The following is a 19,900-nucleotide window of genomic DNA, read 5'->3' as shown; positions in this document are numbered from 1 at the left end:
AGTACTGCTCGAGTGTTTGGTACCCGTAACAGGTAGGATTGAAGAACGACAACTAAGCAATTCCGAGGCGGGCTGTAGATATGTTACCGGTAGGTTCGAGCAACACGTAAGTGTTACGGAGATACTTCGGGAACTCAAGTGGGAATCTGTGGAGGGAAGGCGACATTCTTTTTGAGGCGACCGCTCGGGATAAGCGAAATCCGGGTCCGATTTCTGCTCCGGCACAAATTTTCATTGTCTTCTTTCCATTACATAGCTGATGGTTGTCCATATTCGCAACTGTGAATACATTCCGTGTATATCATTCCCGTGAAGGCCTCAGCAGCGTTTTATCCATATGAAAATAACTTCGTTGTTTCACTTCCACAAGTTCTTCACATGCTTTGTGTTCTTAAGCATCAGGGGATTGTTATATCGTATTTTAGAATCGCCGGATGGATAGGTATCGATACAGGGTGCTTGCACGTTGTTTTCCTAAAACTTTTAAAGCAAATTCTGGGATAGTTCCCTTAAAAGGAAAGCTACGATTGTCTCTCCCCCCCCCCCCCCCCCCCCCCCCCAGTCCAAGCTTGCGGTCCAACTTTAATGATAGAGAGTTGACGTTCAGCGTAAATAAATGTAACGTATTGCGCATGAATAGGCAAAGTGGTCTATCACTTTTCGATTACGCTATTAGTGATAAACTACTGGAAAAAATTACCGGCGTAAAATCCTTAGAAGTAACCGCTCGAACCGATGTAGTGTGGAATGACCATATAAAAGTAATTCTCGGAAAAGCAAGTCAGGTTGAAAAGACGCTTAGGGAAATTTTGTTACCTTATAAATCATTTGTATGACCGACTCTTGAGTATTGCCCATTAGTATGGGAATCTTACCACGTTGGGTTAAGACAAAATATCCAACGGAGAGCGCTCACTAGACCAGAGGGCGTTACAGGAGAAACGTTGTGTGACACGGAGAGTTTTAGTACTGAAATTCTGAAAGTGTACGTTCCAAGAAGTCTAGTAACGTATTACTTTACCTCGCATATGACTCATGAAATTAACATTGCAGGAAGTCAGAGAATTATGTAGGTCTATGGACCATCACTCTACCGACGACCTATTTGCGAATGGAACAAGGAGGGAGAAATTATATTCGGAACAGAAGTACCCTCCGCACACACCATAAGGTGGTGTGTAGGCCTATATATGCAGCCTTAGATTCTTTGCTTCTTTTCTGTGTTAAGTGTGCCACACCGACGCTGTCAAGTGTTTCTCTTCCCGACAACGGCTCCTTGAGCTGAGAGTTCAGTTAGACGCTCTCTTCCTGGGAGATTTGAGCGCTTAGCGGTTCGGCTGGACCGTCAGAGCGGGACCGACTTCCAGCCAAGCGAAGTGCGGCGATCCAGCCCGGAAACAGCAGAGAGCGGCCAACCGCGCGCCACTAGTTTCCGGGAACAGAACACCAGCCGTGGCACGTAACGGCACCACGCTGGCTGCCGCTATACGGGGTGTAACTGTTCGCACTTCCATTTCGCCACTCAGTGTCCCTCTCGTACTGCACACTGTAGTCATGTTCTCACGTAGCCGACTGGGCGATGTGGCGCAGTGGTTAGCACACTAGACTCGCATTAGGGAGGACGACGCTTCCAACATGCTTTAGATTTTCCGTGATTTGTCTAAAGCCCTTCAGGCAAATGCCGGGATGGTTCATTTGAAAAGGCACGGCCGATTTCCTCCCCCATCCTTCCGCAATCCGGTGGGATCGATGACATCGCTGTTTGGTTCCCTACCCCAAATCAAGCAACAAATCATCTCACGTAGTCGTGACAGCGCTGTCTCACTGCAGTATTTCAGCTACATTTTCCAAGTCTAGCTTCCGTATAGTCGGCTACCTGTATGAAATACGCTGCATGACACAAACGTAAAGCACTCAGAAGACAGGATGGGTTGTCAGCGCGAATCCGTACACGAACACCGATAATGTTACATTTCTCTACGTCAGGTAAAACAGTCACTAGATTGCAGAATGACATTTTCACTCTGCATCGGAGTGTGCGCTGATATGAAACTTGCTGGCAAATTAAAACTGTGTGCCGGACCGAGACTCGAACTCGGGGCCTTTGGCTTGCGCGGGCAAGTGCTCTACCAACTGAGCTACCCAAGCGCGACTCACAACCCCTCCTCACAGCTTCAGTTCGAGTCTCGGTCCGGCACACAGTTTTAATTTGGCAGAAGTTTCAGTCACTAGATTGCATTTGTCTTTTTCGTGTTATTGTTGTTGACAGGCCTGGCAGGGTATATAAGGGGCGTGAACAGCGTCAGATATTGAGTGACCACTGTGAATGACACGGAAATTATGCGTACTCGTGTGAAACAACGTTATCAGCACCTGACAGCATCACCGCCCGTCCCCATTTTTCTGGCTGGCCGAGTCATGGAATATCTGGCTTTGTAGGACATTACAATGCGACAGTGGCCCAACGTTAGACTACATGGGAACGTGACAGCGGTCACATTATCATCGAGCTCCCGCCAAACAACGTCTGTTCACTAGAGGGGAGGATTGTGTATTTCGCTCAAGCATATCGTAACCTTACACATATGCATCTGCCATCCGAGAACTAGTAATGGATTCCCTGCGACATTCTGTGTCATCCCGTACCATTGGTCGAAGAGTAGCAGCATCTGGATGGGGTATTACCATCCCGTGTCCGCCCCTGGTAGCTGAGTGGTCAGCGTGACGGAATGTCATACCTAAGGGCCCGGGTTCGATTCCCAGATGGGTCGGAGATTTTCTTCGCTCAGGGACTGGGTGTTGCATTGCCCTTATCATCGTCATTTCATCCCCATCCACACGCAAGTCGCCGAAGTGGCGTCAACTCTAAAGACCAGGCGAACGGTCTACCCCCCGGGAGGCCCTAGGCACTCGGCATTTCCATTTCCATTACCATCCCAGGCGTAGGTAGCCGTTAACGCCACAACACAAACGGCTGCGTTTGGAAGGGCAGGGAAGCATTGACTGCTGATGCGTCGCACTGCGTACAGCGATGAATCGCAGTCCTGCACTACCCTGCACGACCAACGTCGCCGAGTATGGCGGCGACTTGGAGAGAGGTCCCATCCTTGCAATGTTTTGGAGAGGCGCTGCGGTGCTATTCCTGGCGGCATGGTGTGGGGAGCCATCGATTATGATTTAAAATCGTGGCTGGTAGTGATCGAGGGTACTCTGATGGCATAACAGTACATCATTCGTCCTCATGTGATACCTCTTATGCGACAGTACGGTGGTACCATATTTCAACAGGACAATGGTCGTCCACGCTTGGCACTAATCTCTATGAAGTGTCTGTGTGATGCTGCTGGGCTACCGGGGTACCGAGATCTGTCTTTCATATCAAATGTGTGGGAACTACTTGGACGTCAACCCATCGTAGAGACAGTGTATAGGCTATCAAGGACCGGTTACAACAGCCGTGGGCCGTCTTGCCTCAGACGGGCATACAACGGCTTTATGACATCGTAATAGTGCATACATCCACGCCAGAGAGGGTACTAGGCTTACTGACAAGTGGGCTCATGCTGTCGAGTTCCTTGCAAATTTCACTCGAATAAGAAATCACCACAATAGCATCGCATAACCTCTCAACCTGTGAAGTTTCGTACCGTTTCTTCCCCCCTTCCCGGGTGGTCCAGTTGTTTTGTCAAGCAGTATATGTTTCTCTATTTTCTTACTATATGTTTCATCTGTATCTATGGCAAATTTAATCCTATGGTTTCATCTGAAAGTTGAGGAAACTGCTTCTCCGCTGTCACACACCGTGCAACTTGTGAGTCGATGTCAAATGTATCTGTGGTATTGGGCGGTGTGGCTTGGTCTTTGGCCCCGAAACTTGCTGCCAAAATTATTGGCCTGCCGGGGTGGCCAAGCGGTTCTAGGCGCTACAGTCTGGAATCGCACGACCGCTACGGTCGCAGGTTCGAATCCTGCTTCGGGCATGGATGTGTGTGATGTCCTTAGGTTAGTTAGGTTTAAGTAGTTCTAAGTTCTAGGGGACTGATGACCTTAGCAGTTAAGTCCCATGGTGCTCAGAGCCATTTGAACCATTTTAAACAAAATTATTGGTTCGCTGCAGAGCTCATTCTCACGGCATGGAGCAAAACAAACAAGAGATAAGTTGCAAACTAGAAAATTAGGGAGCACTAACCCAGCTGTGTGGAGCCAGCGAGTGTTAGTGCGAGGAAGCATTGCGGCCATCGGCAGAAGCGGTTTAAAGGCACCACCACATAAAATCTGACAGAATGCTGGGTCGAGAACATTCCTCTCATAATGAGCAGGAGCTCATTATTTTTAATTCTGCGCGACGCCACCCTTTAATCTATAACTACTGCAGATGGTTGATGTGCAGCCGCGGTTCATAGCACGTGCCAGAGCCGCTAGCGTTCAACCACCTCTCGGTTGTCGAAAAATTACAGACACGGACATAGGTCTATGCGGCGTCAGTGGGAAAGTTCCGCTGCGCGCTACGCTTTCAAAAAGTGCGTTTTCACTTCGCCGCAAGCCACAGGAGGTGCTTCTAGCGCAGACAAAGCGGAGAAATTTCGGCCGCCCGCACACCGCTATATGAGACGGAAGTTACTGGGCCTACAGTGCGGGCACCACTTTCGTTAATAACTCAGTATCTGATCGGGCAGGTTACGTTCCTGTTGAGTGAGACGAGAAATCCGTGTCGTTTTGCTTCCTAGATTCTCGTGTTAACAGCGTAGAAAAAACTGTGACTTATACACCCCATTGAATTATCACTATTCGAAATTTCTATGGACTTCGGGGATTGAGAGGTACGTAAAATTTTTGTGAACGTCGCCGTGTTACGAAACATTTAAGGCAGCTGACAGGTGTTATGCCGTACACACTATAATAAAGTAAATAAGTACGCATGTACATATAACTATAATCAAATCGAAGCATCAAAAACTTACGAATTTTTCAGCTCTGTTAGCCTTCGCGTGGTATCAGCTCTTGAAAAACATATGTCTGGAGTCTTTTTTGTCCCCATAGTGGTTCTAGCAACTTAATGGCGATCAAATGTAAAATATCTCCAAAAAGGTAATAATGGTTTATTGAGAGACCCATTCACAATGTTGAAATTACAACTCCATAGTTCCTTACGTGTAAGTTGTAATTATGTACTAGCTATGTTTGAAATATGCACATTATATATATATATATATATACATATACATATATATATATATATATATACTATTTCAGTACGTAATATTAATTTACCACGCACTATGTAAAAATATTATAATTAATTAATATGATGCGTGAAATCACTTACAAGGTATTGTGTTAAAAATAAATTTTTACTCACCCTCCACGTCAGATGGTAAACAACACTCGTTACACAACACTCTTACCCTGGATTGTTCTTTGCAGACAAACTTGTGACACTCAACACATTGTTTGATATTGGGCAGGAATCGTTACTATTACATTCTGCATGTGATAAAAAGTCTGGGACAATCTTCCCTTGTCTGTTATTGTGGCCTAAGGTGATATAGAACATATGCAGTTTCACATGTTACATTTCCTAAAATCTGCTTGCGCACATCAGGTGGTACTATGTCATATGTCCATTTCTAGATACAAGAGTAGGCAGATTAGTTTCGTGAATACCATGACCATCTTCTTCACATTCGCTCACATCCACTTCTTCTTCGGCCTGCATATCTTCCTATATCATATCTACATCAGCATCTTATCATCATTTCCAAAAATTGATTCATTATGACTATCATTCTTCCGTAAATCTGCTAAAGCCTGTTCGAGACTGTAGCCCCTTTCAAATCTTATATCATCATCCATGACGAATAAAATATAACACCACGTCTTACTTCAACAAAACGCAATTCCTAACTGTGAATTTGCCATAACAATGCACGTATATGTACTTTCTACAGATTTCTTACAGCAATGAACATATAAATGTCATCTTAGAAGGTGCATTGATCCCAAGTTTTTACTTTCGCAATGAAATTGAAAAATAACATTGAAATCACGTATTGTATACCTGGGGTACTGACTCTATTGCAAAAAATTCAAATCATTGTACTATGAACTGTGGTACAACCACAAATATTTTACCCAATTATAATAAAAAGTCCATAAGAAGCATATGTGGAGGATGAGAAGTCTACATTCATATCAATACTGTTTATTTGTAGTTAAAGAAGGCTTGGGGTCTAGAAAGATCCCGCACGCCATGCAAGGGATAGAACGGTAATATGGTCATCAACATGGTGTGCCCCTGAAATGGCTTACCCAGAAACTCTGACGTAGACCTCGGTGCAGTTGGGCATTTATCAGATTCGCAAATCATTGCCAGAGATGAAAGAAGCGATAAGTAAGGAAAAAAAGTCGTTTGATCGGCTGCGTGTTGAACTCCGCATTTTTGAATTTTTAATCTCACACTTATCCACTAAAACAGTTAGCAACCGTAACTCTCTTACACTTATTCATTCTTCTTTTCGTTAGCATTTACCCCTTCTAGTGTGTGTTACGCTATACTCAAGTTCGGCAAATTTAGTTTTATTTAACTTTGCGGCCGAATGCCATTCTTATCGCCGCAGTCGTCTGTTTCTTGAGGGAGACAAGTCTGTGAATCGTTTAAACTTTGTTCTGTGTATGATCGTATTTCTGCTGTTTATGTGTCGCATTTTCTGAGACCAGTCCAGCATTTGCATAATCGAGCGGGGGAAAACCGCCTAAAAACCACTCTCAATCAGGCCAGTAGTGCAGCAGTCGTTAATCTGCCGCTTGGTCTCTGCCTGGATCTGCCTCGCCTTCCAATCTCACAAATTAGCGCGCTTTTGACTGTACGAGTAGGTTCTAACTCCCTCACTAAATATTGGGTTGGTGCGTGTGTTCTCAGCGTTTGTACGTAAGTTCAATAAACACAACAGATATACATAACAGAGACTCTACTCATCAAAAATATATCCTCCTTCAATATTTACAACACTCACCAACGCTGCGATAGTTTTACAGTTCCGCGACTGTGGAAATCACATGGTTTTGAGGCGAAGAACTCGTCGGTCCATATTCGGAGCGCATTTTCATCCGGAAAGGAAATTCCTTGAAGGTTGTTCGATAGAGCGCGGAAAAAGTGAAAATCTTATCGTGGAGTAGTACCACTTCACGCAGCCTTTCTGGTCGTTGTTATTGGATTGCGTCTGCAAGACGTCTCAGCTGTTGACAATAAGTCTCTGCAGTGATGGTTACACCTCTAGAAGCAATTCGTAGTACACCACACCGTCAGTGCTCTACCAGACGCATAACGTTATCTTTTCTCGATACGCGCATTTGTACGGGGAGTTGCTGCTTTGTTTGGGCTCCACCATTTCTTTATTTTCATTATGATAGCATATAGACTCCATTTCTCGTCACCAGTAACGACACAGGATAGGAGTGGTTGGTATTGTTTACGAGCCAAATGATGACGAGCAAGCAGAGATGTACAGATGGCCATCCGCTGATTTTTGTGATTTTTGCTCACAGCATGCGGTACCCATACACACGATTTTTGAACGTTCCCCATGCATGCAAATGTCGTAGGATTTTGGAACGATCACAGTTCATCACATTTGCCATTTCTCGAATACACTGGCGTGGATCATTATGGATTAATGAGTTTAAACGATCTTCATCAAATCCAAAAGATCTCCTGAACATGGACAGTTACTAATGCCCAATAGATCCTCCTTGAAAAGGAAAAAACCATTTTCTGGGCATCCTCTGTCCAATGACAAATGGCTCTGAGCGCTATGGGACTTAACTTCTGAGGTCATCAGTCCCCTATAACTTAGAACTACTTAAACCTACCTAACCTAAGGACATCACACACATCCAAGCCCGAGGCAGGATTCGAACCTGCGACCATAGCTGTCGCGCGGTTCCAGACTGTAGCGCCTAGAACCGCTCGGCCACCCCGGCAGGCTGTCCAATGACATCTGCTGTTGTCACCCCTCTATTCATCTCAAACAGAAGACTATGTCGGAACTGTTCCAATTTCTTCACTTGGCACAACATTTTCTAGCCTCCACAGTTCCACTCACTGTGTCCACATGACAAAACGACAATGTGTAAACTGAAATAGCAACAGCGAACTGCAAATAAAAAATGACAATCGATAAATAAACACGTAGCAACCAGAATACCAACATGCACCAACGCATTAAAAAATGTTTCCCTATGCACTTTTGCTCCACGAAGAAAGTTCGAGTTGTAAGCACTTGGCGTATCGCGTTTGGTAAAACTTTAAGACATTCAGGAACTGCAGTCAGAACGACTATGCATTGGTTCGGCGTCAGAGGACTGGGAGTTTTCCACTTTGTGCTCCAGTGTTTGCTACCAGGCGTCATTAAGGCGAATCCGTGTTTCATCACCAGAAACAGTCGAGAGATGCAACTGCTTCAAGTCCCTTAAGCTCGCAACAGACCTCCACTTGTACTTCATTTACATTTGCGTAACTACTCTGCAATTTATTCATAAATGTTTGGCAGAAGGGTCGTAGAACCACTTCTACATCTGCATCTACATACATACTCCGCAAGCCACCATATGATGCGTGGCAGAGGGTACCCTGTACCACTACTAGCCATTTTCTCACAAATAGACCGAGGGAAAAACGACTGTCTGTGTGCCTCCATGTGAGCCCAAATTTCTCGTCTTATCTTCTCGGTCCTCAAGCGCAATGTATGTTCGCGGCAGTAGAATCGTTCGGCAGTGAATAGTGTTCCTCGAAAAGAAAGTGGCCTTCCCTCCAGTAATTCTCGTGTGAGTTCCCGAAGCATCTCTGTAATACTTGCGTGTTGTACGAACCTACTGCTAATAAATCTAACAGCCCACCTCTGAATTACTTTAATGTCTTTCTTTAACCCGACGGGGTGCACATAGTTTCTCAACTGTTCTACAGTAGAATAGCATGTGGGAAAAATGAACACACAAAATTTTCCGTGAATGCTCTGATTTCTCTTAAGTTATTACAATGTTCATTTCTTCCTACGTAGGTGAGAACCAAGAAAATATTTTGGCATTCGGAGGCTGGTGACTGAAATTTCCTGAGAACTTTTCACAGGAGAGAAGAACGGCATTGTTTTAATGATTGCCGTTCTGGTTAGCGTATCATATCAATGACACACTCTCACCAATCCTTCCCCCCATTTCACGATAATACGAAACGAACTGCCCTTCCTCGAACGTTCTCCGTCAATCCCGTCTGTTATGGATCCTATAGCGCGCAGCAGTACTTCGGAAGAGAAACGACGAGCGCAGTATTGTCAGTCTACTTAGTAGATTTGTTGATGAGTGTCGTGTACGACTGATCGAGTGAAATGGTCATCGTATTACCTTGAAAAATGTCTGACATCTCTGCCAGTGCACCCACTCTCACAAAGTAATCGTCTGCTTGAGTTGCTGAGTTAATCGACATACCTTTCGAAGCGATGTTGGGGGCAATTATTTCCACATGTTTCGAAGTAATACTCGTTAGTTTTCAGTACCTAAATGATGATTATTTATCATATAACTCTTGCTGCGCTTAGTAAGTTTTTACAAGGAAGACCTATAGACGAACAGTTGCGGTTTTTCTTTGTGTAAAGCCTATGTATGGTATAAACATAAAGGTCTCTATAGTCAGTAATACACACATAATAATGAGCATACGATGAAAGTCTGCATAATTTCTGACCGCTCCTTCTGCTGCGGTTCAACTTTATTCCTTCTTGCGTCATTCCCATGGGTTATTGCACCGCTGAGGAAATGAAGTCGTTTAGGATCGAGTTTTTCCCTGCCACGAAAGGTATATGTTATGAAGTGAATTAAAATGTATTGAAATGAAATGAATGGGTCGATAAAAAATGGTTCAAATGGCTCTGAGCACTATGGGACTTAACATCCGAGGTCATCAGTCCCCTAGAACTTAGAACTACTTAAACCTAACTTACCCGAAGACGTCACACACATCCATGCTCGAGGCAGGATTCGAACCTGCGACCGTAGCGGTCGCGCTTTTGCAGACTGAAGCGCCTAGAACCGCTCGGCCACAACGGCCGGCATGGGTCGATAGGCACGAAACCAATGACATGAAAGGATATCAGTGAAAATCGTTCAGATGTGGTGAACTTGGAACGTAATGAGGATATACTGCCAGCTGAAAATTTCTGCTAGATCCTGGCTCTAATCCTAATTTCCTGCTTACTGTCATGCGTCTAGCTTCAACTACCATTCCTCGTTCAGTGTCTGGTAATTCCCGCCGTGCTGCCGTACTCGTGTCGTAAGCCTTTTCACATCACTCACCTGAGTACAAACAACAGCTCCGCCAAAGCACTGCCCTTTTATACATTGTGTACGCGATACTACCGCCATCTGTAAGCGTGAATATCGCTATCCCATGAGTTTTGTCGCCTCAGAGTTTTGTAGATTTAGTATATCTGAACGGGTTTTTCAGATATATCATTTCATGTGACTACATTTTCGTTCCTTTTTATTTATACATCCTTGCAAGATGAGGATAATCAGGGCCACTCTTATATCTGAGCAAGTTTTCTATACACTTCACTTTATATTTATAATTTACATGTAACACGTGACATTTAGAAATTACACTGACATAAATTCTGCAGAAAAAAAGTTTATATAAGTTCATAAGATGTACAAATTACGAGCAGGTATATTTAAACTATAAGCGCAGGCTGCAGTTGGCACGAGAGAAGGGGTGGAAGGGTTAGGGAAAGATGAAGTGATGCAACACAGGTAATGAACGTAATGGAGAAAGAAGTGGCGTGTACTGTGTGCTGCAGGGACGGTGACCAAATACATTGTTTTACACCCACCAGAGCCTTTGCTTCAAATCAGTGCAGTTATTTAAAATCTTATAGAATCATACGCAAAAGAAAATTTCACTTGAGTTCACATGTATTTAGCGTCTTAGGAACATCGCCAGAACCACAAATGAGACTTGCAGATTGTCGGTGCGATTGTTTTAAGGGGGGTAGGACGTCAAACGGGCCGACTTGGAGCAGGAGAGGCATCACAGAAGATTTTAATTTCCAGTGCCTATACTTTTACAAATAAATTCATAAGATTTTGTCAGCATCACCAAGAAGGATTTCACGATTCACACTCATTGCAGTGGAAGTTCGAAAACATAGCAAATTGAATTTTTTTACATGTGAAATTTCATCATTTTTTACACTTACTAATGGCTGCATTTGTTGCTATAGGTACACTTTTCTTCATAAGTTAGAGAGATTCTTCGATGAATTTTCCACAGCATACATACCATACTTACAGGTGTATGAAACTCTAGAATTTATTAAATTTATGAAAAAACGAATGAGCTGTTATATTTTAAACATCATGTTTAGAAAAAACACTAATTTTATAGTTAATTACCTCTATTTTACCACAGTTTTTAATAGATTTGGAACATTCTAGACTTTCATACACCTTTAAGTATGGTTTGCATGCTGTGCAAAATTCATCGAAGAATCTCTCTTACTTATGAAGAAAAGTGTACCTATAGCAACAAAGGCTGCCATTAGTAAGTGAAAAAAAATGATGAAATTTCACATGTAAAAAAAATTATTTCGTTATGTTTTCGATCTTCCACTGCTAAGAGTGTGAATTCTGAATCCTTCCTGATCATGCCAACAAAGTTTTATAAACTTATTTGTAGAAGTATAGACAGTGGAAATTGAAATGTCCTGTGGTGCCTCTCCTGCTCCAAGTCGGGCCGTTTGACTTCCTAACCCCTTAATGTCATCTCTTTCACAAGACACGCTGAAGCCCGGTGTTGAACGCTAGAGTAAGGCAGAGTGCGGACGGTGTGGTGCTGTGGCTGACGGAGCTCGCGCTGTCGCTGTTGCAGGCCTACCAGAAGCCAATGAGGTCGACGGCGGTGCAGGTGGCTCGCATCGCGGCCGTGACGCTGGTGCTGATGAGCTTCATCCTGGGCTCGTTCATCCTGGCCGCCTCCTGGATTCAGGCCGCGCGCTCCTGCGAGCTCCAGCTCCAGCTGCAGGAGGACTTCTCGCGCCAGCAGGTACTGTACCCTCACCTGTCTACTGCCTACCGTACCCCGTGTGAAAGAACGTTACGTACTGGACAACTATGGGTCGCGAGTGTCAGGACACCTACTGAGCGCGCGCTGTGATGCGAAGCTATGCATCCCAGTGTGTGTAAGAGCAGGCACGTGCTCAAAGCTTCAGTTCTGCCAGTACCTCTCCATTACTTTCCAAATTTCGTGGGAGCTCCCTCTCATATACATGGTGTTCCAGTATCGTTAGTACAGCTTGTGTGAAATTCCAAACTGCAATCGCGAGTTGTGCTGGTACAATCCCTGAAGTTTCAACAAGAGCCGTATAGAAGATCAAAGCACTAGCTTCACTGCAGCAGGCGTCCTGGTTGCGAATGTAACAGTACGTGTCTGACACTGGCCGTGGAGCAGAGAGGCAACATCGAGGTTTTTGGGTCCTCTACCATCCATGGTGAGAATTAATCGGAACGAGAGCCAGGTTCCTGGCTGCTCCTCCAAGACAATGACCCAGCCCGCAAAGTGGAGACTGTGTGCGAGATTTGGCCAGCAAATGGATCACAGTCCTGCACCACCCGCCGTATCCCCCGGATTTGGCCCCAGCCGACCTAGGTTTTCCGTAAATTGAAGTTGTCAATGAAAGGACACAATTACGATGCAGTTGAGAACATCGAAGAAGACTGTACTGTGGTACTAAACGCAATTCCAAGAAAGGACTGTAGTGTTTGTTTCAAAACACCTTTAAAACAGTTTTAACTGTGTGTTGATTCAGGGGTGGATTGTTTTGAATAAATACAGTGACTCTGTGAAGATATCTAGCAGGTCAGTCCTAGTTGTTGTGCTTGGTTGTTCTTTATCACGTTGACTCGTGAATAAGAATATATAATGGATAGGCGGGATAAATGGAGGCATATCGAGAATATATTTGTATTTAGGAATCGCTGGAGATTGTTGTACAGAGAGGACAAGAAGACATTCTTTGGAGTTTTGCCTTTTCTACCAGGTTTCGTTAGATCATACGTCAGAAAGTCATATAAAAGTGCTCATACATCTCTTTGGTGTCAACTGTTTCGTGACATCTTGTAACTAATATTCCTATCGTTGATCAGGGAGCAGCAAAGAGTGGGATACACTTGCATCCCTTTTCCACAACAATTTTACATGCTTTATAGTGCTCTCTATGCGCTTATCTCATATTCCTAGAAAATATCACTTGTACCCGTTCGCTTCTTACCCCTCAGTTGTGGAATCTCACGATACAGTGAGATAAATTTTCTCTTACTCTGTAAACGTGCGCGGCGGAACATCAACATAAACAACGTCCGAATCTTGTCAAACTGGCCGTCAATCAAAGTTTCTCTCAAACACGTCAAACACAGTATACGTTTGACAAACACATGAAGCAAAGGAGCACAGGTAAGTAATTTGAAAAATTCGTAGTTTTTGAAATATTATTTGATCGATTACTAGGACCCTAAGATCAGGACGGTGCTGCTGGAGCTGAGTAGAAAGGCGGAACAGAGCGAGCGCAGCGGTCGGGACGCCCTCGTTGTTGGGCGGGGGAGGAGGGGTCAGGGGAGGGGGGAGCGCTGGCTGGCACGGCGGACGTTGCGTAACACGGCGAAGATCCCCCCAGCTTGCGAAACCGGTTGGCCTCGTGTTCCTCCGATAGTTACGGCTGCCTGCACCGCGCCACCAGTTTCTCCAGTGCTCGATCTGCCCTTTTGTGACCATTTTGCTGTTTTACCTGCCGCAGCGCAGCCGAGCGGATAGGTTTCTTTGCTAGAAGGTGTCTAGTGAACTGGTAGTGTTGCCCTTCTTCTGGAACAGTACTTCTACGAGACCCAGAAGGCAAGTAGATACCGGCGCCCTGGTTGATGCCGGGTTCCTTGTCACCCGGAAGGCATTCAATACATTGCCGCACTGCCACCTAATGAACAAAACAGGGCGTACGGAATACGAGTATCAGACCAGCTGTGTAATTCGACTGAACAGTTCCTAGAAAATAGAACACAGCGTGACATTCTCATCGGACTTATGGTATATTGTACGGTGTGTTACAGGACAACGACTTTTCACAATTTATATAAATTACGTAGTGTATAACTTGAGTCTTTTCGCGGATGATGCTGTTGTATACACAGAAGCCGCGACGTGCCAAAACGTAAGAAAATTGTCACGAAATGCAGGGAATACTTCGCAGAGAATCGACGCTTGGTGCAGAGATTGACAGTTAACGCTCAACATAAGGAAATGTACCTTTTAAACCAAGTTTGTACGGAAATACCCATTTTTGCACGATTGCGCGATTGCAGAGCAATAACCGGCAGTAGTTACATTCGTTGCATATCTGGGCGTATGTGCGCGGAACTATTTAAAATGGAACGAACATATAAAACTAATAGGGGGAAAGGTAGATTGCACACTGAGATTCCTCGAAAAATGTTCAGCAAGTTTAGTACACCCACGGACCAAGTAGCTGACAAAACAATCGCCCGAGCAGTGCTTGAATATTGCTCGTCAGACTGGGAGACGTACAAGATGGAGTTGATAGATGAAACGGAGAAGATACAGAGAAGAGCAGACCGTTTCGTCACATGTTCATTTGGCAAGCGTGAAATCGTCGCGGATATTCTCAACCAACACCAGTGGCAAACGCTACGAAAGTAGTATTGTGCATAACGGTGTGGGTTACTGTTAAAATTCCAAGTGCGTGCTTTCCTACAACAGTCAAACTATAAATTGCTTCCTCCTGCATGTATCTAGTAATTAGAGCCTAAAGGTAAACATTAAAGAGATTCGAAGTCGCACGGAAGCATACCAACAATCATTCTTCCGGCACATCTTTCTTGAGTTGAACAGGGAAGAGGGGAGTGTCAGTGGTATGCAGAGTACCCTTCGCCACACACCATAAAATGATTTGAGGACTGTAAATGTAGATGTAGTCTGGCCTCTCCACAGATACCTCTTCGATGCGGTCGAATTTACTATACGACTACCTGTGACTTTAAGGCACAGAAACCTCACAACCGCACAAAAGTCCATAGTTCCTTGGGGTGTGGGGGTTATTTCTTCTTCTTCTAGTGTCCGTCCCTCCCGAATATTGGTGAACATCACAATCAATCACTTTTGCTTGTTCTAAAAAGTTCCTCGCTCGAGTGTGATGTCCATGTCCTTGAGTTAACGAGGAAAGATGTTCCTCTTTTTTCTCGACCTCTTTCAGCAGGTATCTCCCCTTGAAGAATATTCTGCAGCAGTTTACACTTATTTACATTCCATATTACTTGGCCGTCTTTTACTGTGTTTTTCTCTCTTGGTTTTGCGGAGAATTCCGCTGCTAGTAATTTTATCTGTCCATGGCACTCTTGTCTTTCTCATGTACAACCACATCGCAAATGCCTCAAGTCGTCTGCCTGTCGTCACGGTCGAAGTCCAGGTCTCAGCTCCATAGAAAAGGATGGGAAATATGTAGCAACGTAGAAAATTTAGTTTTGTCTCCATTGAGAGATTACGCCTCTTAAAAACATTGGTCTTATTATAGAAGGCGGCTCTGTCTTTCTCGGTGCGGACTTCAATTTCTTGCGGGTTATCCCATTTGTTGTTAATGTTAGTTCTCTTGTTCAGCGAGTTTATCATTAGTGTTTGGATGGCAGTTTGGTATCTTTCTTGTTGATGATCCTTAATTTTGTTTTACTTTTGTTGATTTCTACAAGTGTACAGTGCGCTGAGTTGCTTGTTGCCGCTCTCACCTTCTGACAAAGAACACCGTTGGGTAATTTCATGGGAACTTTCATTCCGGAAACAAACTGGGAACAAAATACCGAGAAACGTGAGGAGCTTTCATCAGCTCAGCAGCGCGGCAATATTAGACCGTTGTTAGATTTCACAGAGCGGTAACTCCACAAATAGACACGGGGCATCACTCCGTGAAACACGATAGGCAGCCGCATCCTGGTGAAAGCGTGCCGTGCCAGCCAGCGGCGTCTGCTCTTTAAGGCGGGGGCGGCAGGCGGATAGCCGTGAAGTGCTGGATATTCGTGCCGTCATTAATGGCACAGAGCGAAGCAATTAGCAGATAACTGTTAGTCCGCGGTTCATACACGCGAAGCAACTTTGCTACGCCACAGCATTTTTTATAAGAACCGTCCCTCAAAGTGTTTCAAATACTTGGGTAATTAAGATACGATGGGCATTCGAAAAGTAATGCAACACTTTTTTTCTTGCAAGCAGGTTGATTTTATTCATGATTCCAATACGCCATATTATTCCCCAATCTTTTGGCTACCAAATCCTATTTTCAACATGATCATCGTTCAGTCCGACGGCAGTACACCACCGTACTGGGAGGCCTGTAGGCTCGCATAGTACCACTGTACAAGTGGACATTAGAGCCAACGCCTTGCTGCATCAACAATCTCCCTTCATCCACGTACTACTTCCGATGGAGTGCATTCCTCATTTGACCAAGCAGATGGAAGGCGCAAGGTGTAGTAGGGTGTATGAGGAAGAACTGTCCAGTGAATTTCTGAAAGCTCTCCTCGGGTGAGCAAACTTGTGTGAGGTCTTGCGTTGTCGTGGACAAGGAGAAGTTCGTCTGCATTTTTGTGGAGACGAAAACGCTGAAGTCGTTTATTCAGTTTCCTGAGGGCAGCACAGTACTCTTCCGAGTTAATCGTTGCATTATGGGAGAGTACATCAAACAAAATAACCCCTTCAGAGTCCCAAAATACATTCGTCATGACTATACTGGCTGTGGGTGCGACTCTGAACTTTTTCTTCGGACGAGAGGTGGTGTGACACCGCTCCTTGGATTACAGTCTTGTTGAGGTCTGGAGTCCGCCCCGATAGCTGAGTTGTCAGCGCGGCGGTCTGACATGCCAAGGGGCCCTGATTCGATTCCCGGCTGGGTCGGAGATTTGCTCCGATCAGGGACTGGGTGTTGTGTTGTCCTCATTATCATTTCATCATCATCAGTGGAAGGCAACGGGAAACCACCACTGGAATCACTTCCCTAGACGCTAATGTGGTGGACGTCTTTGACGAGGCTTCCCCCATGACAAGACCTGCCGTAAGGCAGAACACAAAGTTCTTCTTAGGTCTGGGAGCGATGAACCCATGCTTTATCGCCTGTGACGATGAACGACAAAAAATTGTCACGATCAGCCTCGTAACGCGCAAGTAGTTCCGCACAAACGGTTCTTCGTTGCCCTTTACGGTCTTCTGTTAGGCGGCAAGGAATCCAGTCGGTGCACACTTTTGAGAACCCCAACAGATGGACGAGCGTGTCAGCACTACCAACAGAGGTGTACAGTTGTGCAGCGAAGTCTTTGTAATGTGTCGATCACATGGAATGAGAGTGTCCGCACGTTTCAATGTTGCAGGAGTCATAGTTTGGTGCGGCCGGCCGGCAGGCTGGAGATCGGACAGGTTTGCGCGGTCTTGCTGCGTTGATGACAGACGCCTCTCTGCAGACATTCTGCAAGCGCCTATGAATGTCTGGGATGCTCTGGTTTTCCGCCAAGAGAAACTCATGACAGCTCCCTGTCTGGAACACACCTCCGTTACAGACGCCATTTTGAAGGCCACGTATAGTGCTGCCGCTTATCGGATCTTCTTGAAACTATAGGGGCTAAAGCGGGAATATTCCACGACGCCAAACTAAAAATTCCGCATTTTTAAACAGAAACCGACCGAGGGAAAAAATTTGTTGCATCACTTATTCAACGCTCCTTGTAAATATCTTGCAGGAAGAAATCAGGTTCTCATTATTGAAGATATTTATAGTCGTGTGTTCTGCCATACGGTGTGGATTTACACTAAACAAAATTACAAGCTTAGTCCTGAATAAAGCGTTTCCGGGTATGTGGCCGCGTGCCGCTTGCAAAGAGGCGGAAACGTTTGTTTTATAAACAACATGAAGACGAGATAACGTACCTTGAAACGTTTTACTAAAGATAACAACGGCCGCGGAAACCTGTGCTCGCGAACAAGATTAATCGTTTCAACTGTCCCCCATCTGTGGAGGCATCTGGAAGACAGCTATTTGTACCACTCAGTAGCTCACTACGTGATGATCTCAGGAGTGTCGACGTGGACTTGTGAAACTAAACCTCATGGACATTATGGCTGAGCCTTAGGAGGATCTTGACATGGTCATTTATAACTGAAAACTGTTCAACAGATATATAGATAGCATTCTTTCTTTTTTATTTGTAGCTGGCCGCAGTGGCCGAGCGGTTCTAGGCGCTTCAGTCCGGAACCGCGTGACTGCTACGGTCGCAGGTTCGAATCATGCCTCGGGCATGGATGCGTGTGATGTCCTTAGGTTAGTTAGGTTTAAATAGTTCTAAGTTCTAGGGTACTGATAACCTCAGATGTTAAGTCCCATAGTGCTCAGAGCCATTCGAACCATTTTTTATTTGTACCCTGAAAGCCAGACTTATTTTGCTAATTCGTATGCAGGAACCATTTTACTTCTTACATCTTGAAAAAAAATATAGCTTTCGGTATATTTATTACCCAACGTTTCGTATCAATCTTCATATGAAGAACTGCTTAAGTTAAGAGAATGGAATAACTGTCAAAATCTTGAGCGATGTTTGTGATTACGGTACAGCAGAGGAGAGTGCGTGGCCGTTGTTTCTATGAAAAAGAGTTTGCTTCTCGTTTTCCATGGGGCAGTGATAATGCATATAGTGTCCAATAAGAAGGCCCGAAATAACTTTTACTTTCCTGAAGAATCGTTGCTTGTGCAAAGTCGTATATTTAAGCTTAGCTAAAAGCCTCGTAATCCTCCTTTTTTCCTCCAGCTGGACTTACTATGGGCCACGTAAATAACGACTTCTGACTTAACTCCCGGTTTTTTCAATAATTTTTCCTTCGATAAAGAGTTGTTGTTTCCGAACTTCTCGTCACTTAGCTCCAGTTTTCTTTTCTGGTTTTCTCTGGAGATGGCATCTCTAACCTTCTTCCGAAAAATATCTCTGTTCAGAATTTCATGTTGTCTTTCTGATCACTTCTAGTTTCTTGGGGCCAGTTGCACTTTCTCGCATATCTCGTTTTCAGTCATTCGAATCAGATGGCCGCAGAACACCATTGCGTTTTCTTCAACGTTACATTTAGTTGTTCACTTTCTTCGACAGATCTCCATCATTCCTGTTCCTGATTCAATGTTGTGTTCTATTGGTTCCAGTACTTTTCTTAGGATTTTCCGCGTTCTCTTTTCTATGTCGTCTGCTTTTCCTCTCTTAGTCAAATCCAAGCATTCAGTAGCATATAAATATTCTGGTTTTATTATAACATAAAAACTAACATAGCGCTGTAGTTTTGCTAGTGAGGAGATAGATCTCTTGTTGTGCTCATCTTTAGTCAACTGAAAGGTTATTTCTATCTTCCTTGCTCCGAAATTATCAGCCTTCCAGCCACGGCCGTTCTTCTGTATTACTTCACCAAGGTAGACTGTTTTAATTTTTTCTAGACCTATATTTACCAAACTTGGAGCACCTTTCTTCTTCTTCTTCTTCTTCTTCTGTCGCCACCCCTTTAACCCCCACGACGGAATATGTGTACTCCAACTGCTTTTGAGTAGTGTTATGTGAAAGTGAGTGATAGTTTTCTAAAAGTTTGCGAAAGGTGTAACTGAGGGATGACTTAGGTGGGACGTGAAAAACCGATATATATTTTTTTCAAGGCTTACGTATCTACATATATGTCGTAAAGTGCGTGCCATTCGTACTGTTATCAGCGAATTTCTGTCCTATTGCATTCGTGTGTTAAGCAAGGGAAAAATTCGCCCAGACCTCTTTTATCTTATTCTCA

The 19,900-nt window shown here is 44.4% G+C and overlaps 1 protein-coding gene across 1 annotated transcript in view; it reads left to right on the top strand.

The window, feature by feature from the left end:
• Window positions 1–19,900, top strand: part of LOC124606739 (chromatin modification-related protein eaf-1) — a 124,055-nt gene that overhangs the window by 43,953 nt on the left and 60,202 nt on the right. The window contains exon 2 of the mRNA XM_047138771.1: window positions 11,918–12,091. Coding sequence (XP_046994727.1) covers window positions 11,918–12,091 — 174 coding nt within the window. The remainder of the gene's footprint in view (window positions 1–11,917; window positions 12,092–19,900) is intronic.

Source organism: Schistocerca americana, chromosome 3 (genome assembly GCF_021461395.2).
Source record: "Schistocerca americana isolate TAMUIC-IGC-003095 chromosome 3, iqSchAmer2.1, whole genome shotgun sequence".
Taxonomy (NCBI): domain Eukaryota; kingdom Metazoa; phylum Arthropoda; class Insecta; order Orthoptera; family Acrididae; genus Schistocerca; species Schistocerca americana.
Note: the sequence above shows the minus strand (reverse complement) of the source record. Positions and strands in the feature narration are given on the sequence as shown.